This window comes from Lycium barbarum, chromosome 9 (genome assembly GCF_019175385.1).
Source record: "Lycium barbarum isolate Lr01 chromosome 9, ASM1917538v2, whole genome shotgun sequence".
Classification (NCBI taxonomy): domain Eukaryota; kingdom Viridiplantae; phylum Streptophyta; class Magnoliopsida; order Solanales; family Solanaceae; genus Lycium; species Lycium barbarum.
The window spans coordinates 121,887,248-121,911,096 of NC_083345.1; the positions used below are offsets into that span (position 1 = coordinate 121,887,248).

At 35.1% G+C, this 23,849-nt stretch overlaps 3 protein-coding genes and 1 non-coding gene across 4 annotated transcripts; 1 reads left to right on the forward strand and 3 right to left on the reverse strand.

The window, feature by feature from the left end:
- Positions 1-262: 262 nt before the first annotated feature.
- LOC132608706 (uncharacterized) lies at positions 263-898 on the reverse strand. The gene is made up of 2 exons (XM_060322450.1): positions 745-898; positions 263-667 (listed from the first exon to the last, which is right to left on the reverse strand). Exons 1-2 carry the CDS (start codon positions 805-807, stop codon positions 359-361), a joined length of 372 nt encoding a protein of 123 aa, XP_060178433.1. The 5' UTR covers positions 808-898; the 3' UTR covers positions 263-358.
- Positions 899-2,545: 1,647 nt separating this feature from the next.
- On the reverse strand, positions 2,546-3,049 carry LOC132608707 (deoxyuridine 5'-triphosphate nucleotidohydrolase-like). The gene has a single exon (XM_060322451.1). The coding sequence runs from the start codon at positions 3,032-3,034 to the stop codon at positions 2,663-2,665; it is 372 nt and encodes a 123-aa protein (XP_060178434.1). The 5' UTR covers positions 3,035-3,049; the 3' UTR covers positions 2,546-2,662.
- A 3,567-nt stretch (positions 3,050-6,616) lies between these two features.
- LOC132612280 (uncharacterized) lies at positions 6,617-6,958 on the reverse strand. Its single transcript, XM_060326580.1, has one exon. It carries the CDS (start codon positions 6,956-6,958, stop codon positions 6,617-6,619), a length of 342 nt encoding a protein of 113 aa, XP_060182563.1.
- Positions 6,959-13,384: 6,426 nt separating this feature from the next.
- TRNAM-CAU (transfer RNA methionine (anticodon CAU)) lies at positions 13,385-13,456 on the forward strand. The gene has a single exon. It is a non-coding gene; the product is annotated as a tRNA-Met (tRNA).
- Positions 13,457-23,849: the final 10,393 nt, after the last annotated feature.

Sequence of the window (23,849 nt, forward strand, 5' to 3'; positions counted from 1 at the left end):
TCCCTATTGCAGCTTATAAGCTAAAAAAAAATAAGTTGGGGTAATCTAACTTATTTTTTTAACTTATAAGCTGCTTTAGATAAGCTAAGTCAAATGGGCTCAATTATTTTTTTGAGCTGATTTTAAACACAAAATGACTTTAAGCTGGTCAACCAAACACTCAAAAAAGTCAAAAACAGCTTATAAGCAACTTATAAGCCAATCCAAACGGGCTCAAACTCAATTTATCAACTCTAATGACTGTAATGCCGTTGCACTTAAGTTATGATTTCTAACCATAATAACATTAAAGAAAAAAAACACTACGTAGTTTTTTTAACAGAATAAAAAGATACTGAAATTTTATTTACAGTAATGACTAGAAACTCAATTTGTCAACTCCAGTGACAATAATGCCCTTTTCCTTAACAGATTCAAAAAGCAGCTTCACCATTTTCCTATAATAAACATTCCTATTTCGTTCCTCTTCAACATCAATTTCCACGTCATCAACTCCAACTTCCTTAAGCCTATCGCCAAGTTTCTCTCCAACTCTAAAAGCAATCTTCGCGTCCCATAGATTACGACATCTAGGAACTCTATTGAGCTTAGCTTTGCATTGTGCAGCAAACTCTTGCTCAGATGATGAAGCCATAGCTATTATTGTGTTGGAACTGGTACTAGTTACCTGTATAAATATTTGATTGTGAATCTAGTTATTATTATCGTATATATATATAAACTTGAAATTAATTTAGTTGTTACCTGTGCCGTTATTTTCCGACAAGAGACTAGTAGACGGAGTAGGTTGTGGGTTCTGGTGGTCATTTACGGCGTCGTATTGATGGACCGCGCTTCAGTGTAGAGAAAACGGGGTTTTATGTAGTTTATGTTATGTTTTGATGACTGTTTTTAGAGAAAAAATTATCAAAATAGTCCTTAACGAATGGGTATTTTGACTTTTTAGACCTTCATAGATATCACGTAGCCAAAATGGTACTTAGTGGTCGTTTGGTGCATGACCAAAATTATTTCGGGATTATAATCTCGGGATTAATTATCCCATATCTTGGGACTATTTTATACCATCTAGGAGATGGTATAAAATAGTCACAGGATAAGTGATACAAGAAGGTATATCCCAGCTTATACCATGGGATGTATTTTATACTTTGTTTGGTACAAGGTATAAATTTATCCCAGGATAAATTTATACTTTCTATCAAACATGGTACAAAAATTAGTGCTGGGATATCCCAGCTTATACCTTCTACCAAACGACTCCTTAATGTTTAAAAAAAGTGGTCATTTTAATGGTTCATATATACCGCGTAATTAAAATATTCTTAGGGCTTGTTTGGTATGAGGGATAAGAATAAATAATCCCGAGATTATATTTGAGATGAGTTTATTTCATGTTTAGTTGGAATAAAATCGCAGTATAATTAATTTCGGAATTAATTATTTCGGGATTATAGTGTTATTTTATCCTATGGGAGGGTGGAATAACTAATCATGGGATAACTAATCGCAGAATAAGTTATCTTGGGATAACTTGTTTCCAACCAAACGACCCCTGATGTATAAAAAAAAGTGATTATTTTTGTCATTCATATATACGACGTAATTGAAATAATCTTTAATATATGAAAAAAAAGTAAATATTTTAGTCCTTTAAAAATGTAAAAAATGTATTGATTGGGTTTAGATGAACTGCGCTTCATCAATGTAGAGAAAATGGGGTTTGATGTAGTCTATATGTTATGTTTTGATGACTGTTTTTAGAGAAAATTATCAAAATAGTCCTTAGTGAATGGGTATTTGACAATTTTAGTCCTTCATAAATATTACGTAGCCAAAATGATCCTTAATGTATAAAAGAAGTGGTCATTGGTTCATATATATCACGTAATCGAAATGGTCCTTAGGGCTCGTTTGGTACGAGGGATAAAGATAAATAATCCTGGAATTATATTTGACATGAGTTTATCTCACGTATGGTTGGGATAAAATCGCAATATAACTAATTCGGGGATTCATTATTTCAGGATTGTAGTGCTATTTTATCTTGTGGGAAGGTGAAATAATTAATCCCGAAATAATTAATTTCAGGATAAGTTATCTTGGGATAACTTATTGCCAACCAAACGACCCCTTAATGTATAAAAAAAACTAATTATTTTTGTCATTCATATATACCACGTAATTGAAATAATTTTTAATATGAAAAAATATAATTATTTTAGTCCTTTATGGATACCAGGTAACAACGATAGTCACTAATATATGAAAAAATGATCATTTTAGTCCTTCGTAAGTACCACCGTCACTTGTTAAAAAAATAAAAAATAGCACTGTTTTTATTTTTATTTTTATTTTATTTATATATATATATATATATATAGTGAAATGCCTAAAGACTGAATCATTCAGCTTCAGGACCTTTGCCATCAGGTTGAATTTACAAGGTTATCTAACATTTTCATACAATTACCTGACCAAATTTAATTCCCATTGAACAGAAACCTAAACTCATATCATGACTTAAACAAATGTCACCTAGAAAAAACAGAGATCAACAGTGACAAAGCATAAAGCACAAGTCATGCTGCAGCAAAATTTGCACATCAGAAGATCCTGGTAAATACAGTGATCAATATGATTCTAATTCAAGCCAAAGGTTTCAAACACCGATGGATCCAAAGCCTCCAGAGCCCCTAACTGTAGAGTCTAGATCATCAACCTCCTCGACATCTGGCACAATGATTTTCTCAATGATCAATTGAGCTATTCTGTCACCAATTTTCACTTCAAAATCAACATCAGAATGGTTTAAAAGTATAACACCAACTGGTCCCCTATAGTCTGCATCAATAACACCTGCCCCAACATCTATAGAGTGCTTCCAGGTCAATCCTGATCTTGAAGCTATGCGGGCATATGTTCCTTCAGGAACGGCAATACTAAGATCTGTAGGTACTAGAGCCTTTCCCCTGGCAGGCACTTTCGTCTCCGTCGCATAGGGGCGGAGCCAAGTGTAACCGAGGGGTTTCATCCGAATCCCTCGACAGAAAATTACAGTGTATATTGAAAGTTAAAATTATTTTTTTATGTATATATGGTAGGTGTTGAACCCCCTTGACTTCTTCGTATGTTTACTTCTTCATATTTTTGAACCCCTTACAGTAATAGATTATTGAAATCTGTCTCTCCCTTTCATAAAGGGAACAACCCCCTTAACATACCGAATGACACGTTTAAGAGCAGACATATGATCAACTCTCGGATCATGCATATGTAGGCAAACCTGTTGTACGGCATAAGAGATATCTGGTCGTGTAAAAGTGAGATATTGTAGGGCCCCTGCAAGACTCCGATAAAGGGAAGGATCATCAAAAGTAGTACTAGATGTAGCACTGACCTTTGATTTAGTGTCAACCGGAGTAAGGGATGGTTTACAAGAAGACATCCCTGCACGCTCAATTATTGCTTCGGCATACTGGCGCTGTGAGAGAAACATACCACCCTTATGTTGAGACACAGCAATACCCAAAAAATAATTTAGAGGACCAAGATCCTTCATAGCAAACTCAGAACTAAGAAGATACATGATTGAACATCGGAGAGCATTAGAAGAAGCAGTGAGGATAATATCATCAACATATAATAATATGTAAGCCATTTCAGACCCTTTGCTGAAAATGAACAAAGAGTTGTCACACCTGCTATTTGTGAACCCAATAGATAGAACAAAATCAGCAAACCGCTTATACCAAGCCCGGGGCGCCTGCTTTAGTCCATACAATGACTTACGCATGAGACATACATAATCAGGATGAACACGATCCCTGTAACCCAGAGGTTGGTGCATGTAAACTGTTTCTTGAAGCTCACCATGTAGGAAGGCATTTTTAACATCCAGCTGATGGATCGGCCATGCCTTCGAAAGAGAAAGACTAAGAACCGTGCGGATTGTAGCAGGCTTCACCACCGGACTAAAAGTCTCGCCACAATCAATGCCAACATGCTGGGTTTTACCATCACCTACAAGACGGGCTTTATGCCTCTCAAAAACACCATTAGATTTGACCTTATGAGTAAAAATCCACATAGACCGAATCACATTAACATCCGGGGGACGGGGCACCAACTCCCACGTCTTATTTTTAATAAGAGCATTATATTCATCATCCATGGCCATTTTCCAATTCGGGTCACGAAGAGCCGCTATCGGATTTCGAGGCAAAGGTGACCTCTCAACCGTAGTGTGCATAGAATATTTTGTGTTAGGTTTGAAAATTCCATTTTGGCTACGGGTCACTACCTTTGGCTGATGGAGTTGAGCATTTTGTGGAGTTGGAGTTGAGATATCGGCTTGTGTTTGGGCTGGGAAATTTTGAGAGCAAGGAGGAGGACTTGGGCCCAAAGGAGAGGGAATGGGCCTTGCTGGCAAGTTGGGTGAAGAAGGAGACAAGAACTGGGCCGGTTGTGAGGGAGAAGAAGTTGGGCCAGTTTGTTGCATATGATGAATCACGTAAGGTGATAAATCATTATCAAGGAAGTCATAAGTGTGGGATTGCGGGGAATGCAATTTTGCAAAAGGGAAATTATTTTCATCAAAAATGACATGGCGACAAATAATAATTTTATGTGAGGACATATCATAACACTTGTAGCCACGATGGTTGGTTGGATACCCCAAAAAAACACAAGGGGTAGATCGAGGTTGCAACTTATTAATAGTTGTTGATGGAAATAAAGGATAACACAAACAACCAAAAACCCGAAGATGAGAATAAGACGGAACCCTTTTGTAAAGAATTTCAAGAGGAGACTTGTTTCCCAATAGTTTACTTGGAAGGACATTAAGAAGATAAGTTGTCATTTGGAGAGAATGATGCCAAAAGGAGGGTGGAAGAGAGGCATGAGCGAGAAGAGTACGAGAAATATTATTTATAGTCCGAATTTTACGTTCGGCTTTCCCATTTTGAGAGGAAGTATGTGGACAAGAAAGGCGAAAAGACATGCCATAAGTCTTACAAAAATCCCAAAAAGGACCATTATCAAACTCCCTTCCATTATCACATTGTACATTTTTGATATGACGTTCAAATTGAGTGGAAATATGGGCTTTAAAGATTAAGAAAATATCATAAACATCAGATTTTCGTGCCAAAGGAAAAGTCCATAAATACTTAGAATAATCATCCAAAAATAAAACGTAATATCTATGTCCGGAAGAACTCAAAACAGGAGAGGACCAAAGATCACTATGTAAAATATCAAACGGCATAGTCGTACTCGAAGAAGAAGAAACAAATGGTAACTTAATATGTTTTCCAAGTACACAAGACCCACAAATACTAGAACTAGAAATTTTAGAACAATCAATGTTTTTATTTTTTCTAAGCACATCTAAGACAGGAGTTCCTGGATGACCCAAACGATCATGCCAGAGCTTAGGAGAGATGGCTGCAAAAGTAGATGAGGAAGGTTGATTGTTGATAGAAGAAATGGGATAAAGGTCGCCTCGACTATCACATCTCATTATTGGCATCCCCGTCCGATAATCCTTCACAGAAAACCCAAAAGGATCAAACTCAACTGACACAGAATTATCAGTGGTAAACTTTCTAACAGAAATAAGATTTTTAATCAATTTAGGTGCATGAAGAACATTCTGAAGGGAAAGGGATTGACTCGGGGAAGATAATTTAGTGTGACCATAGCCAAGAATCGGAATAGTATGACCATTACCAACCACAATTTTATTATTAGGATGATTGCCCAAATTAAAATAAGACGAGAGAGTACCTGTAGAGGAGGTCATGTGAGATGTAGCCCCGGTGTCCATGTACCATGACGGATCGGGTTGGTGAAGAGACATAGTGTGCATTGCTGTCTCGATATCCGTAGGAGCATACGAAGTGGGCTGCCCAAAATTAGGTGATGCGTGTTGTTGAACATAGGCTTGCTGAGGTCTTGGGCCCAAGATACTGGGCTGGCGCTGCTGAGGAACCGGAGGTCTGGCCCAACCTTGAGTTGGGAATGGGCAAGGTGGAATGGGCCAACCTTGACCATACCAACCCCAAGGATAAGGTTGATGCTGTTGCTGTTGCGGGAATGACGAGCTCCCACCTTGGCCACCGGAGTTCTGTCCCCTGCCACCACCTTTGCCGCTACCGGAGTAGCGACCGCCACCACCGGAATTGTTGTTCTTCCGGCCACTGTTGTTGCGGCGACCACCAGAGTGCTGCATACCTTGCTTCCCCTTAAAACGACTCGATTTTTCAGAAGTAATCGGACCGTCATCATTTGAAGTGACCACCATAGCTGATTCGGTGGCTGCTTCCTTAGACATCCCGGCCTCTTCAAGAACAAGCATAGACCGAGCTTTATAGAAAGGAGGAAGAGGATTGCTTTGCCGGATTACCGTACCCATACCACGGTATGGTTTTGTAAGACCACCTACCAATTGTAAAACCAGACGATTGTCCGACACCGGTGCGCCAACGTTCTTCAATTGATCCGCAAGGGACTTGAGACGTTGACAATAAGCAGAGACATTAGGAAAATGCTCCATAAAGACAGTGGTGAAATCTTGTTCAAGGGCAACGGCACGGGAATGTTGATTATCTTAGAATATATCACGCAATCTATCCCAAGCTTCCATAGCCGTTGAATCGGGCTCGATAATGGTGTGCAATAAGTCGTTAGAAATGGTAGAATAAATCCACGAAAGAACTGTGGCATCCAAGGTTGACCATAGTTCCTTTTCTGCATCAGTAGAAGGAATCGTCCTCTGACTGGCTTTCAGAGGAATGATATGATTAAGAACCTTGTGAGATCGTGCGTGAATCTTGAAAAGTTCTGCCCACGTAGAGTATTGAACGTTTTCCATTTCAAGCATAATGGGAACGTGGTTTTTGATATTTGAGACGGCAAGAGCCGGGTGAAAAGAGGACTTGTTGTCCGACATTTAGAATGGCTGAAAAAGGAGAAGACAGAAGAGATAGACGATGGTGGGCAAGGAAAGTCGAGCTAGGGCGAGCGGAAGACAGAGAAAAACAATCTCTAAGCAACTGATACCATAATAGATTATTGAAATCTGTCTCTCCCTTTCATAAAGGGAACAGCCCCCTCTATATACAATGTACAAGGCTAATAATTAAAGATAGAAGACAAGAAGATAGTGGCGCATGAAGGCTACTAACTAGCCAATATTCTAGGCGGATAAACAGAAAGCATTGTCTAGGAATTAGAAAGCATTGTCTAGGAATATGCTAATCATTAATAGATATACTATATTTAACATACAGAAAATCTTAGCTCCGCCAGCGTCGCACCGGAGAGATCATAGCCAGCAGAGAGAGGGGAGCCTCTAGAGGGCAAAACAGCCTTATCTGAGAGCTTTTTGACGCGGAAGAAGGAAGCAATAATGCCATTTGCAGCCATTTTTGGGAGTAAAATTGTAATATGGGGAGGGAGAAGAGTTTCAGGATAAGAATAGCACTGTTACTTTTAAGGAGATACAAATATTTTATGGGAAGGCAACCATAAATTAAGCCATATAAAGCATTTTCTCTCTGATTCAAATCTACGAAACCACGGCAGAAATTATGACTTCTAACCATAATATAAAACAACCATTGTATTATTTCTGGTTTTACAGTAATGACTGGTGGTTGTTACTTGTGTCGTGATTTTCCGGTAGTCATTACAACATCGTATTATTGGGTTTTAGATAGGTTGCGCCTGGGTCGCAGAGGAAATGGGCTCTAGGTGTCCAATAAACCCCCTTTTTTGACAAACAATGTTTTGATTAGGGATGTGCAAAGAAAACAGACAAATCGATAATTCGAGTCAAATCGAGAAAAAAAGTAGATTAGTGGTTTAATTTGACTTGGTTTAGTATTAGAAAAAAAAAATTGATCATAATTGGTTTGATTTGGTTTTAACTAAAAAAAAATCTTATTGAACCAAATCAACCTGACGTTACATAATTTTAAATCTCAAATTCTCCTAATTAGAATGTATGATTTTGGATTCCATATCATGATTTCAATTTTTTTTTAATGTAAAACTTGACCCACAATTAGTTTATATTTTGTAAAAAAAATATCCATAAGTTGGTAGATATATTTAACAAACATTTATATCGGTAAATGCATGCTCGACATGAAGAGATTGTCCGTTCCATGTGGGAAGATTATATTAGAGAGTAGTTACACTATTATTCATATTCGATTTTCTGTTTTATTGACTAAAGTTTGATCAATTGATGTTGTATTTTTTAGAAAGACCTTTTATAGCGTATTAATTTGTTATGAACTATGATTTGTTCATTTGGTAATTAAGATTATTTAAGAATTAGAATGTTTAAGATAGTTTTCAAAACTTGTAGGGTTTTTATGTCTGTGAACAAAAATATAACTTAAGAAATCCAAATTGCATGTCCAATTAAAACTTCAAATCTTCAATCATGTCCAAACTGCTCCTTGTAAACCATAAATGTTAGTAACTCAAATAAAGCTCAAATCTAAATCAAATCAATACTAATGCTGACAAAAGAAATTCAATTCTAACACAAGGAATAACAATAATGTTGGATATCTATTCTTAGCTTTGCATTGGTTTAAACAGTGAAAATACATAATTTAATTTAGGTTTCCTTTAAAATTTAGTCATGTAATTAATACTTATTAGTCGTATTTATTATAGCATGGCTTAGTACATTTTAGATTTTGATAATTTTCATTATGGCTTAATGATTTCATTATCTTTTTTGTTGAATATTTTAGTACAGTGTCATTATTCATCTCACATTTTGTGTTATATTCTGAAGAAACGCCGTAATCAGATAGTTGTATCTTAGTACTCAAGTTATATGTTTTGTATGAAGATTTTACTTGAAAAAAACTCAAAAAACTCGAGAAAACCCGAAGTTGAATACCCCGACTTTATTGGTTTGGTTTGTAGATTTAAGAACTCAACACAATTAGTTTGTTTTGATATTTAAAACCCTGAACCAACTTGGTCAATGTCCACCCCTAGTTTTGATGACCGCTTTAGAGAAAATGACAAAAGATGTCCCTTATATTTGAGGATATGTTAAAACAATTCTTTTTAGTGTTTTTTTTTTAATTTTTAACTAATCATTTTTATTCATCTTCCAGCATAAAGTTACACGATGGCTTAAGGGGGTTGTACTCATTACAACTAGCCCTATTACATATAATTTGAATTAGTCTAACCTACTAAGATGAAGAAAATCCTAAGGTACACATGTTACCTATGCATATATCTACTTGGAGAGCACTAAAATGATCCTATATAAGGATATTTATCGAGAAATTATGGAGGATAAAAATGGATCAAAGACTTCTTCAGCTTGCATATTCTTGTGGGTGGCATTCTCCATCTATCAACATTCATCATCTAACATCCTTTGGCAGTTCATTGAAGTTGTAGAAGATTTGTGTTTGAAAGCATTGGTGTCCTAAGCATGCCAGTTTATCAGCAACTTTATTCCCTTCTCCGTATACATGTTTAAGGATAAAAACATTTGACTCCATGCCTTTTTCTGAGTTCCATAACTTCATTATGGAATTCCATGGAATGAGATTAGCTCTATTGGCACTGTCAACCAAAAGTTTGGAGTTACTTTCAGCTTTAATTTATTGGTAGTTGTTTTTCAAGCACCATTTGATACCATAAGTAGCAGTTTTGGTCCTTTAAATTTGTAAAAAAATAAACACTTTTGAAACTGCTACATAATAGATTTTATGAAAACAATGAAAAACAGAAAGTTAGCGAGAACTCACATTTAGACGCATATTTTGTAATTTTTGCTATTTTAAATTTATTTCTAGAGTCGGTGCAGTTCTTTTTAGGTGTAATTTCTGTGAATTTTTTCTTATATATTTTTAGTGTCTCGTGGAGTTTTTTGGTTTCGAGCCCTGTGTATGTAATTTTTTTCGTAGGGAGCGATTCTCCCAAACGAGCCCTACGCAGCAAATAAGATTTTAGTCGGGTTCCAATGCAGGCACCGAACACCGAGTGACATACCAAGAAAAGTATAGCTTTTTGGGTTGCGTATTTTGGTGTTTATAGTTTAAAAAAAAATCACAAATTTCATTAAATTTAACTGACAGAGCTTGATAGGTATCTTACATAACAAATTTGAAGGACCAAAAAATGTTAAATGCATACTTAAGAGACTATTCTAACCGATCATCGAACATGAGGGACCATTGTTATTTTCTCACTGTTTTTACTTTAAGTATTGGATGTTTTCAGAAAATATAAATTTTAGGGCAAATAGTGATTTTAGTTCCTGTGTTATAGGTTTATTTCAGTTTTGGTTCTTGAGTACTTCGACTGAGCATAATTAACCTTCAATTAATATAAACATGCAATCCTTCAAACTAACGGAAGTTAAAAACTTAAGAGAATCATTAGTTTTAAGAATATATAAAAAAAAAAAAAAAATCTAAAGTGAAGATTAGTTTGATCAGATGACAAGCACAATAATGAGGTTGTTTGCCGACCCAAGTTTCTAGTTTCTTCACTCTCTTCTCCTTCACCATAACCCTCCTCATCTTCATCATTTTCTTCTCCGCTTCAACACCTCTTCCTCAATCGTCACCACTAAGATCTCTTCTTGTCTTTACTCAGCCTTATTTTCTTCTATTGATTCTTCCCATACCATTTCATACTAGAGTCTGATACTCCCAAAACTTGCAGTACATGCAGTTTCAGCACCCGCAAACTTCCCATAAAGATCTTGATTTTTGTTGCCATTATCTTGAAGAGGAAACTTCTTGTGATATTTTTTTTTTTATGGTGAATGGGTGGAGGACAATGATCTTCAGCTGCTTTATAATACGAGTTTTTGTCCATTTATTGCTGATTCTTTCAATTGTTTCAAGAATGTTGTCGTCATTATACAGATTGTCTCAGGCTTAGAGGGAAGCCACATGGTTGTCAGATCCCAAGGTTCAATCCTTAATTCAAATTTCCTGTTTCTAAAGCTTTTCTCACATCATCTTAAACAAGAACTTGACAAGATAATTTTGAACAAGTTTGATTATGATCAGCATTGGAGGAGATGAGTTGGTGATGATGAGACCGTTTTATCGTGCTTGACATTCATATTTTTTTTTATAAGTTTTTAATATTCTTAAAATTAATGATTATGTTAAGTTTTTAACTTCCGTTAGTTTGAAGGATCAAAACTGCACGTTTATATTAATTGAAGGTTAATCATGCTCATTCGAATTACACAAGGACCAAAACTGGAATAAACCTATAGTACAGGGACTAAAATCGCTATTTGCCCTAAATTTTAATTGACAACACTTTGCTTAGCGTCCCATAAATGTGAACTAGTATGACTAGTATGCACATCGGAGATCATTGTGTAGTGGCTGGTACTACTCCATCATTAACCAAGAGGTCTTGAGTTCGACCCCCCCCCCCCCCCCCCCCCCCCGCCGATACGGAGTCACCTTTGTTAGGGAGTGCTTTGTCCTCCAATGTGGGACTACCCGACACGAACTTGGATTTAGTCGGGCCCCAATGCGGATATCAAACACTAGATAGGAAACCCGAAAAAAAAAAAAGAGATCGCTATAAACTATTACGCTAAGGCAGTGAACTCTTTTTAACAGACTAGCTAAAAACTCACTCTCTCTCTCTCTCTCTCTCTCTATATATATATATATATATATAATCAGTGACAGAGCTAGTAAGAGCCAAAGAAGTTCATCTGAATCCCCTTCGGCGAAAAATTACACTGTATATATTAAAATGAAATTTATTTTTTTATGTATATATTAATATAATAGACGTTGAACCCCTTGGCCTTTTTACTCATTCTTGTAATTTAATTATTTGTAACAAAATCCAAAATTCATTATTAATGCAGAAAGAATCAGTTTTTTTTAAGCCCATCCAAATCCCAAATAGGCTCTAAATTTCACGTCTTTAAGTTTCTTCTTTCTGTTATAATGCTCTTTCCTTAACCTCTGTTTCAATATCATCTCTTGAAATCTCAAGAACACAATTTCTCACAGTTTTTTCTTGCTTCTATTCCATTCTCCATTGTGATCTTCTTTACATATGAGTGTTTAAAAAGTATCTCATTATCATCTCTTTCTATGTATATTTCTTTTGGGGTTTTTCCAAATTTTCTCCTTTCTTGCATGTTTCTTGGTATATCAAATGTACTATGTAAGGTGAATTATAGTATCTATGTCAATCGTAGAATCTATGCGATGAATGCATAATTGTGGCCAAGTTAATTGTCTTCTCAATCTGTATAGTTTATATGAATATCATTTATTAACAAACAGTTAAATAGGAATCTTTCTTCCAGTTGCTAATTTTGTTGCACATATGACATATTACTAATGCGACTTGGTAAATCAAACCGTATATCAAATCCTTTATCCAATCTATATAGTTATATCATATATGAGTATACTTTCTTCTGATTACTAATTGGAGATGTAATCTAAGCCTTTAAATTTCGGATGAACACATGGCTTCAATCTAAGGGTCCATTGAAATGTACCGGAGGATGTAATACTTCAAGGGAAATTGACCCCTTATTTGGGTATCAATCTATAAGCTTTAGAAGAAGCATATGCTTTCATCTTGGCATTGTAATTCATTTGGGATTTTAATTTTCTTTATTTTATCATGTAATTTTCTCGGAGAGGGGTTTGAGGCTAACAAATAGTATGTGTTATATTCTTATTCTTCTTTTTTTTTTTTTTTTTTTTTTTTATCTCTATATTTCTCTCTTATTTTTCTGTATATCTACAATTTAATGCACTTTAGCATGTTAATTCTACATTTGTACATTTATATCGTAAAATTATATTTTCTTGGAAGATATAATTATTCTCTTTCCCCAGACCTCACGTTGTGGGATTTCACTGGGTTGTTGTTGTTGTTGTTGTTGTTGTATATAATTATTCTCTTTGTCTCAATTTATGTGAAGCGAGTCCGCGTGAAAACACTTAATATCGACTCTAAATTTAAGTATAGATTCTTCAAATTTCCTAAAATGAAATTATATATTTAAAAACTGCAGGAAAAGTACTGCAAGGTCGATATATCTAATGATTCAAAATATTTTTTAAGAAAAATTGAGAAAATTTTAGTCTAAATGTGAGGATTAATGTCTATACTTCTATTTTACTTACCTACGTCAATTTTTTCTTGCATTTTTCGTTTTTCTTCCATTAGACCTATAATTTTGTCTTACATTTGTAAGAGAATTATTTTGTTAAGTACATTTCGGATCTGGATCCGGGTCATTCAGGTCAACATACTGCCTTATGAAAGGAGATGGGCTATGAAACTAAAATAAAGGCTAGCAATGCAATATCATCAAATCAGAGTGGCGCAGCGGAAGCGTGGTGGGCCCATAACCCACAGGTCCCAGGATCGAAACCTGGCTCTGATAGTAATCTAGAGGCAAAGGCTTCCATCCGCTCACTTTTTCTTTTTGTTGCCCAAAGGCATATATGTACCACTGTATTTATCATTTTCTTTTCGATTATATATAGGTAATATTTTGTTCAAAAAAATTTAGTGAAAAATAATAATAATGGTGGACGGAGTAAACAAAAATATAAAACATAACTGCAAGTCAAATTTTACTATTTCATTATCTATAACTATGTTCATCAAAATTGCGAGTAACGTTTTACTAGTATTTCTTAATGAAATGTCCCTGACACGTCTTAAGCTTAGCTAAATTCTATTCTTCGTAATATTTCCGACATAGTTAAATACCTAGCTAGTAATATATATGATGAACTTTTTTTTTTTTATTGTTGTTAAACTTTGTATCCATTAATTATTGATGTGTAAAAAAGTAACATATTTGAATTTGGTATTCCAAGCTTTGTACATGATAGAGATTGATGAGTCGGGTCAGGTACTTTGGGGACAGAAATAGTTTGGAAGTGGGAGAAGTTACATTACGAAAGAACAAGATATATAGGTTCTAAATTGCAACAGAAGGGAGTTGCACCAAAAAAATTAAATTAAAAATTCTTACATAATTTATTTTTTGTTCTTAACTAGGGCTATCCGTTTCATTTAACAATATTAAGTCATTTAATCATTGCATTAATTGGTTTTATATAAAATGATTGAAAGGACAATGGAGCTTCATATCTATATGGCATGTGTTTGAATATATACAACTATCATTTAATCATGATTAACTAATGCATAGATTCACTTCATTAAATCACTTGATCTTGGTACATTATATTGGTTTGGTTTAACACCCGATGTGGGTAAATTTTTACCGTAGAGCTAGTTACTGGATTTACAATTAAAAAGATGATTAAGAAGCCAGTCAGTAGTCAAATAAGCCTAAATTATCGTATATATCCAGACTTTCTTTTTGAATAAATTTTGTAACAGCTTTGATTGATTTCCATAGGCCAAAGTAAGTAGGCCAAAGTAAGTGGGCCAAGCTGCTTATATTCTTTTTCAATTTGATTTCACTTATGTAAGCTAATAATGTACGAAATTTTTACACTATCAAATTTAATATATGATAGCTAGTTGTCTATCATAACTAGTTTAACTTACTATGGACAATTGGCCATAGTATATTTTTAAATGACCTTATAATTCTTGAGTCATACTTGAGGTGTTTTGAGTTTGGTTGTTTTCATAAAGGTAGGTGAGGAAAAGGGACAAGAGAAGTATGAAATGATGTATCTACACTGGTTGCCCTTTTACTACGTATGAATTCTTAAAAATAAAACTTGTATCATTCTTTGTGGATTAGCATATCAAGGTTCTTTAATTGGCATAAAAAATAGAGTTAACAGTCAAAAACACATCTGAACAATCATTTTTTCGCGAATTTCGTACACCTCAACTACCAGTTATTCTTTTTTTCTACTGAACTATCACCATCTATATATTAAAACACACATCGAAATTTATTGAGCCAACTATCAGCTGTTCCTTTTCCAACCTGAACTATCACTATCCACTCAACTAGGTGTGTCTTAATACATAGATAGTGATAGTTCAGGTTAAAAAAGGAAATAACTTATAGTTGGGTATGAAACTCGTTAAAAAGTAATAATTCTGGTATGTTTTTACCATTATCTCTAAAAAAAAATTTGTCTTGGTAACAACTGCAAACCAAGAAAACAAAAGTTAATTTCGCAGCAGATCTACATGCAAGAGGTAAGTTGGTCCACTACTATAAATTAATTGGAAATGAAATTTACCAATAGTTGACAATTTTGGGGGCAAAGGAAAGGAAATACTCACACCTATTTTTGAGATGTATTGATCAGAGAGGCAGAGTTTATGTGGTGGACAAGTTGTGGGTAGGAGTATGAAATCACTTTGCATTGTATTGTATGTTTGTTTGAATTCTTGAACATGGACTTTGAATTGAGACCCCTACCAATTCATATCCATATGTCTCATTTCATCTACTTGGGGTGATTTGCCATGGCAAAAGATAAAGCAAATGTAATACTTTATCTGTTTCAGTTTAGGTGAAACTATATTTTCTTATTAGTCTATAAAAAAGAATAACATATTTTTATAAAAATATATTTTGTAATATTTTATTTTTAAACCTATTATTTTATCCTTATGAGAAGCTTTTACAACTACATAAATCTTATGGCATGCCAAAAACCACAAGATTCAAAAGTCTTATGGTATATATATAAATGTTATGATCCAAGAGAGTGACCTAGAGGTCAATAAAGTGAGGGAGGGGAACGATGATACCTCTAGTTCAAATCCACAGTAGAGACAAGAAAATACTAGACAATTTCTTCCAATCTGCCCAAACTTTAGTGTACAAGTTACCTGGTACCTATGCTGGTAAGAGATAGTAATAGGACCGGTATAACTAGTTGAGGTGTGCTCAAGCAGATTCGAACGCCACAACTTTTAAAATATAGAAATATGTTACGCCATGTTTTTTTTTTTTTTTTCTTAAACTCGATGCTGATTAAACTGTATCACACACGTAAATTGGAATGGCGGGAGTAATTATTTCATGCATATAGATATTTTTTTGACTTTTCCTAGTTAAATATAGCTTCATGCCCAATATATGTAGTTATGGTAGAAGAAAGAGGAAAAATGTGAGTCCAATTCTTTTTCACAGGCATTATATGACTTGGAGTCGCCTTCATATTTTCATTACACTTTGGGTCGTTCAATGTGCACGACAAAATTAATGCACAATTGTGAGCCGTTGGTACGTACGTTGGGTTAATGAGACAAAAAGTATTCGAATTATTCAATGTGTTTCAATTTCATCCACATTGTCCATATATGTATAACTTGAAATGTTATCTCGATTCGTGATTTAAAGTTTATAGGTTTGAATTCTAACTCTTTTGAATTAAGTAATTAACAGAATTAGGTTTTGAGACTAAAAGTGCACCAATATGTCATATTTGGAGGACTATTAGTGTTTCATGTGAAATAAGAAACATAACTTTGAGTCTAAAGACAAAGATAAGGATGAATTTGAGCTTTTTCTCGAAAATACTTACCCTAATCCAAAATTACATCAATGATCAAACATATTTTTAACTTCTTTCCTTATGAGCTACAAACTAAAATGAGAATACACGTTCACTTAATTATATATAGGCAAGATAAGTGTCATACATTTGTTAGTTTATAATCTAAATACTTCAATCCGTCTCTCCCTTTCCCCAGCCTAACTCGTCGGTCCCCCTTTCCTCCTGCCCGTCCCCAATGATGGTGCATCTTGACCTAATAGTTACATTAAGCAAATTAATTTATTGCAAGAGCTATAAATAACTAAGATGAGAATAAGTACCATTTAATCATATACTTTTCATATGCAAAATACATGTCTTGCATTCATTAGTTTGAAGTAAATAGCTAGCGAGTACAAAATAAATTTGTCTTACATTCACTAATTCAGAAAAAATTATTGACTACGAGTAAATTTTTTCCAACCGATACCTAACTACTGTCGAGTATTTTTTGTTTACCCGCTCCCTGTCTTGATCATGAAAAATGTGACAAGATGCGAAAGGGACCAAACTCTCATTGCATATCGTAAGTATTAATATCATTTGTCAGAAAATAAGAGGATCCCTCTAAAACAAGGTGGTACAAATAAGACAAAGCAAGACAAGGAGAAAATTAAGGAAATTGAAAGAGAGAGAGGAAGGGACAACAGAAAATTGAAATTATTATATTCTCTTGACAAATTTTCAAACGAAAAAAAAACCCTCAAATCTCAACTCGATATTTAAATGAAACAAAGTTCTTTTAAATTAAGAGTTACTTATCATTTTAAAAATATATATCATTTATCTATATACATGTAAGCTATATATCCTGTATTCATTGGTTTGACGTAAATTCCAATTACAAATAAAAAATTTCATCTCAATACCTGTTGTTGACTTAATTTTTGTTGTATTACCCGCTCCTCAGGGGCGGATGTACTGGTTATGGTACGAGTTCGATAGAACTTATCAGAAATTTTGAGCCAAACGTTATACTTATAATCAGAAAATCTATTATATATATATAAATATTAATTTAAAATCCAATTAATTCAAAGAATCCATGTTCCTGTGGAACAGGGATTGCCTAACATATCAGATCATGCTCCTATGACTTTGAAACTGGACATGGTGCACTTGACTATCAAAACTCCTTTTCGATTCTTCAACATTTGGGCTGAACATAGCAGATTCCTGGCCATTGTAGAGAGTGTATGGCAGCAGAACCTGGATCCTCTTGCTATTAGGAACATTTGGCTGAAACTCAAGGCGATCAGGCCTGCCTTAAAGCGACTTAATGCTGAAGAATTTCGAGGTATACAACTGAAAATTGTGAAAGCTAGACAGGAACTGGCTGAGGTGCAGGCTCAAATTGATATTCACGCAAGTGATATGCTGCTACATAAAGAGAAAGAAGTTATGCAGAATTTAGAAAAATGGTCGCTGCTTGAAGAGAGTGCACTAAAAAAAAAAATCAAGAGCTAAATGGATACAACTAGGAGATGGGAATGCTAATATTTTCATGCAGTAATCAAAGAGAGAACACGGAGAAAGCAGATTTGTGAGCTTACTTCCCTTACATGTATAAAACTTACTGAACCTGAAGCAATCAAATCTGAAATCCTCAACTTCTATAAATCCCTAATGGGTACATCCTCTCATACACTGCCTGCTGTTAACAAAGAGATCATGAGAAAAGGGTCATTACTCAATCATGGACAACAAATGCAACTATGCAGAGAGGTTACGGAAGCTGAAATTGTTGAGGGGCTGCGGTCTATTGGTGATGATAAATCACCTGGTATTGATGGGTATAACTCGCTATTCATTAAAAAAGCATGGCCCGTCGTTAAAAATGACATTGTCGCTGCCATCACAAATTTCTTCTCCAATGGGAAACTTTATCGAGCTATCAATTGCACATCTGTCACTTTGGTCCCCAAAACACTAAAGCGTGCTACAATTAAGATTATTGGGAAAATTCTTGCTACTAGATTACAGCCGCTTATGGCAGGGCTTATTTGTGAAGCCCAGGCTGGGTTTATCCCTGGAAAGAAAATATCTGATAACATCATCCTATCCCATAAACTCGTGAGAGCCTACACTACAAAACATACTTTCTCTAGATGTGTCATTAAGATTGATCTACAAAAAGCATACGATTCTATTGAATGGGTATACCTAGAACAAGTTCTTAGGGAGCTAAAATTTCCTACCAAATTTCTGAGTTGGGTGATGGAGTGTGTGAAGACAGTCAATTATACCCGATCATGTTCAATGGAGAGCCTTTTGAGCCATTCGATGCTGTTAGAGGACTTAGGCAAGGGGACCCAAGGTCCCCTTACCTATTTGCCATTGCTATGGAGTATTTAAGTAGGCATCTGAATGCACTTAAGCACTGTAAAACTTTCAAATACCATCCCAGATGCTCTAAGCTGATGTGGCTTCAGTTATTTGTTACTATTTTCTAAGGCTGATGTGGCTTCAGTTACTGCGCTCCAGCACTGTTTCAAAACTTTTTCTCAGGCGTCAGGACTCCAAGCTAACCTAGGGAAAAGCTCTGTGTACTTTAGGGTTACTTACTACTCAGGTTGTGCAAGATGAGATACTAGCTCTGCTTGGTTATTCATGTGGGGAGCTTCCTTTTAAATACCTAGGGGTCCCTTTATCTACCAAGAAGTTGACTATGGTGCAGTGGCTGCCACTGATTGAAAAGATAACAGCCAGGATTTCAACCTGGACAGCAAAAAAAGTATCTTATGCTGGTAGAGTCCAATTGGTGCAAGCTGTAATATTTGGAATTCAAGCCTATTGGGCCCAGCTTTTTATCATTCCTAGCAAGGTCCTAAAACCTATCGAATCGTACTGCCGAAGCTATGTTTGGTCGGGAACAAATGTCATCACAAAAAAGGCCCTTGTGGCTTGGGAAAGGGTGTGTACTCCAAAATCGGCAGGGGGACTGAATTTGATTAATCTTCAGCTTTGGAACAAGGCTGCCATAGCCAAGACTTGCTGGGACTTAGAACACAAAGAAGATAAGCTATGAATCAAATGGGATCCATGCTTTCTACATTAAAGGAAAGCAATTTCATGAGGTTGTTATACCACAGCAGGCATGCTGGATGGTAAGGAAAATCTTGGAGGCTAGAACTTTGATCGCCCAGATCCAACATACTGCCACTGCTGGAAAATCCCTTATCCGAGCCATTTACCTGCAGCTGATTGGGTCACAACAAAGGCCCCCTTGGAAATGTTTAATGTTCAATAACCCTGCAAGACCGAAAGCTATCTTTATTATGTGGTTGCAATTGCAAGATAGACTATTAACTTCTGACAGACTACATGGATGGGGTATAAAAGTGCAGCAGGACTGTGTCATGTGTCAGCAACACATAGAATCAAGGGATCACCTATACACTAAATGTGACTATGCACTAGCTATATGGGAGAAACTACGACAATGGTCACAAAACCAGTTTGGTACTAGTAATAGTTGGGGACAGTACATAGAACAAGTTATACAAAAAGGGAAAGGAAAGTCAACAAATGCCCGCATTTTCAGAATGATTTATGCTAAGTTTGTATATGCTGTTTGCTAGAAAGGAACCAATGAGTATTGAAAAGAGAAGACGGGATTGGGAACTGGATGCAAGGGAAGTAGCGTACATATATAATGGTCGAGCTGGACCTGGGATTGCTTCTACTATTCATCAATTTATATTTTAAGTCTAGTAGGCACATCCTAGTATAGGTTCCTGTTTCTTTTAAAGAAATATCAAGTGAGTTTAAACTTGCTATAGTTTTGTAAAGCTTTACTGGTGATTAATAAAAAAGTTAATTACCAAAAAAAAAAATCAAATTTAAAACCCATAATTTCAAATTTTGAATCCGTCTCTTCTGCTTCTTAGTCTTGATCATGAAAAATATGAAAAGATACGAAAGGTACCAAACTCTATTTGCATTATAAGTATTTTCATTTGTCACAAATAATAAGAGATACAATAAAACAAAGCAAGACAAAGAGGGAGATAAAGAAATTGAAGGAGAGATCAGAGTGAGAAATAGAGAGGAGGGAAAAGGGAAAAGAAACCGATAAGGATTGTAGTGGTATGAATATGATTTTTTCATCCTTAACATATAGGTCTCGGGTTCGAGTCTTGGGTATAAAAAAATCATGTTAGGAAGCTTTCTCCCCTTAAATTAATGGGTCTTACGCAACGCGAATCCGGATTAATAAGGGTTAAACCCGTCAACCGGTTCGGGTTAACCGGTTCAAACCGGTAATCGGACCGATAAAACCAGAACCGGTTAATCAGTTAATCGTATATTAACTACCGGTACGGTTTCTATTTTTTTGGAACCGAAACCGGTTAAACCGGTCGAATACATTTTTTTTTTAATTATAGTTGTTGGGCTGCTAATTTGGATCGTTGGCCAACGATCCATTTGCAAAAATGGTCGTTGCCAAACGATCCCAAACCCATATTTTGGCCCCCCCAACCCCCCAAACTTTTTTTTAACACTTTAACCCATCCCCTACCCCTATATAAACCCCTCTCCATTTCCATTTTAATCCACATCAATTCACTCTTCTCTTTCTCTCAAATCTCAATCTCTCAATTATAGTTACTTTGCAACAATTAGCCACTTTAAATTTCTCTCAAATAAATATTATAAAGTCTTATTATAGTTTCAATTATTAATTTTGCAATTATAATATTGTTGGTGGAGTTGGTGATTTTGCAACAATCCGAAGTAGCTTTGGTGGATTTGCAATTCTAGCCGCCTTCACTTTGTTGAAAATTAGTCTGGCAATTTGGTACCTTCGTTCCAACTCTATCTTTATTTTTGGCAATTTAATTTACGCAATTTAATTCTAGCAATTTAATTTGTTGCAATTTATTTTCTTGTGATTTATTTTAGTGTGATTTAAATTATTTCTATTTAATAATGGCGAAGAGATTTAGACGTGGTGCGGGTAGTAGTGGTATTGTTAGGGGTGGGCTTAATGAGGAAACATTTGTGAAAGAAACACCTAATTTAGGTATTGATGTTGGTGGAAATAATCCACTTTTAGGTCATGAGGCAATGCAACAACATTATACCGACACTTTTAATGAAATTGATAACGATGATGATGATGATGAAACACAAGCCCTTGAAAATCCCATAGGAGGTACAGGTTCTGCACAATCACATACACAAGATAAACCGCCTGGAACTCGTAAGCCAACCGCTAAAATTTGGAATTTTATGACTAAGGATAAGGAAAGCCAAACAGTTAAATGTAACATATGTAAACAATTATTTGCCTTTAGGCAAGGAACTAGTAAGGATGGTGGAACGGGTACACTAAATGGTCATATGAGAAAGAAACATATGGATGTTTGGGGAGAGCAAATGGGTTCAAATGTGGGGGGTATTCAAATGACGATTGACCCACGAACCGGCAAATTTTTTATGTATGACAAGAAAAAAAGAGTGTAGAAATAGCTAAAATGGTAGCTTATGATTGTTTACCATTTTCCTTTCCTTCGGGTTTGGGGTTTGTTACTTACATTCAACGTTGTTATAATCCGTTATTTGAGGGTATTCCTAGAAGTACTTGTAGAGCGGATGTTATAGATTTGTATAAAAAATATAGATTTTATTTGCGCCATGTATTTAATTCTTTAAATTGTAATGTTTCTCTTACCGCTGATTTGGGTCTTAGTCTTAACAAGTTAGATTTTTTTGCTATTACATGTCATTGGGTTGATGATAATTGGGTTATGCAAAAAATAATTATAGCTTTTTTATATGATGAAGGGAAAGGTATTTTTAGCGGATTCAATATCTACTATTATGAGATTTTTTAACATTTATAGAAAAACACTTTGTATTGCTTTAGATAATGCTTCTATTAATACAAAAGCGATTGGTCTTTTAAAAAGAGAATTAAACCCTCCGCTAAAAAATATTTTTCATGTGAGATGTAGTTGTCACATTTTAAACTTAATTGTTAAAGATGGTCTTGTATGTTTTGATGATTCTATTCAAAAAGTTAGAGATGCGGTTGCGTTTCTTTTTTGTAATGCTAATAGGGGAAGACTTAGAGATTTTGAAAATTGTTGTGTGGAAAATAACTTTAGACCTAGAAACATTCAAGTAGGAATTGAGATTAGGTGGAACTACACTTACATTATTCTACAACAAGCATATGAGTATAGGATTCCCATACAACAAGTTCACAAGAAATATAATATGAATAATGATGATTGGTTAAATTTTACGCATTGGGAAGATGTTAAGGAATGTGTTGAACTCTTAGAATTTTTTTATAATGCAACTCTTGCTTTTTCTAAATAATTTTATCCCACGGTAATCGGAATTTTAGCCTACTTAGCGGAAATAGCTAGAGTTTTACAAAAGTATAAATATAAACCCGGTTATCAAGCGGCTATTTTTGATATGACAACAAAACTTAAGAAGTATTTGTTTCCCATCCCAACTTTATTTATATTGGGTTCTCTTTTAAATCCTTGTTTAAAAGTGTCTTATACTAGAGCATTGGTTGGTCAAATTTATACATTTTTAGAAATTGAAGAGGAAGTTCAACCATCTTTAGCTGAAGCTGAACTCACTATTGATGCCGAGTTTAGAATTTTTTTTACTCATTATTCTAATTTGAAAGAACATGCTACACCCGTTGCTCCACGCTGTACTACTTCTCAAAGTAGCAAAAAGGGCTTGTCTCATTTAAAAGTTTTACATTCACATCCAACTCCTTCTTGTAATGCAAACTTTGATGAATATAACTTTTATTTGATGCAGCCAAATGTGGATATCAAGGAACTAGATGAATTGGACGTCTTAGCATTGTGGAAGAAGTACAAGACAAGTCATCTGATACTCTCATGAATGGCTCGAGATATCCTTACGGTTCAAGTATCAACTGTGGCTTCGGAGAGTGCATTTAGCCAAGGAAGACAACAAATTGGAGACCATAGACACTCATTATCCGGCTTTAGCTTGCAAGTACTAGTGTGCATTCGCGATTGGATTAGATCGGAGCGACGCAACCAAAACTTAGAAGCGGAGGAAGGCGAAGAGGAAGAGATTGAAGATTTGATAGCAAGTGGACCAGACCAAATGGAAGACTTTGAAGATATCTCCATGGCCGAATATGATATGGGGGAAATTAACCAAATGATTGAGAATTGATGATTTTATTATTCTACTATTTCTTTGCAACTCATGTATTATTTGCAAGTTAAAAAAAACTACAACTTGCAAATAAATATTATCCAAGAATGAATAAAA

Coding starts and splice junctions, on each gene's coding strand:
- LOC132608706 (XM_060322450.1), bottom strand. CDS start 807: ATGACCACCAGAACCCACAACCTACTCCGTCTACTAGTCTCTTGTCGG. Junction 668..744: donor GTCGGAAAATAACGGCACAG/GTAACAACTAAA, acceptor ATATTTATACAG/GTAACTAGTACCAGTTCCAA.
- LOC132608707 (XM_060322451.1), bottom strand. CDS start 3,034: ATGAAACCCCTCGGTTACACTTGGCTCCGCCCCTATGCGACGGAGACG.
- LOC132612280 (XM_060326580.1), bottom strand. CDS start 6,958: ATGTCGGACAACAAGTCCTCTTTTCACCCGGCTCTTGCCGTCTCAAAT.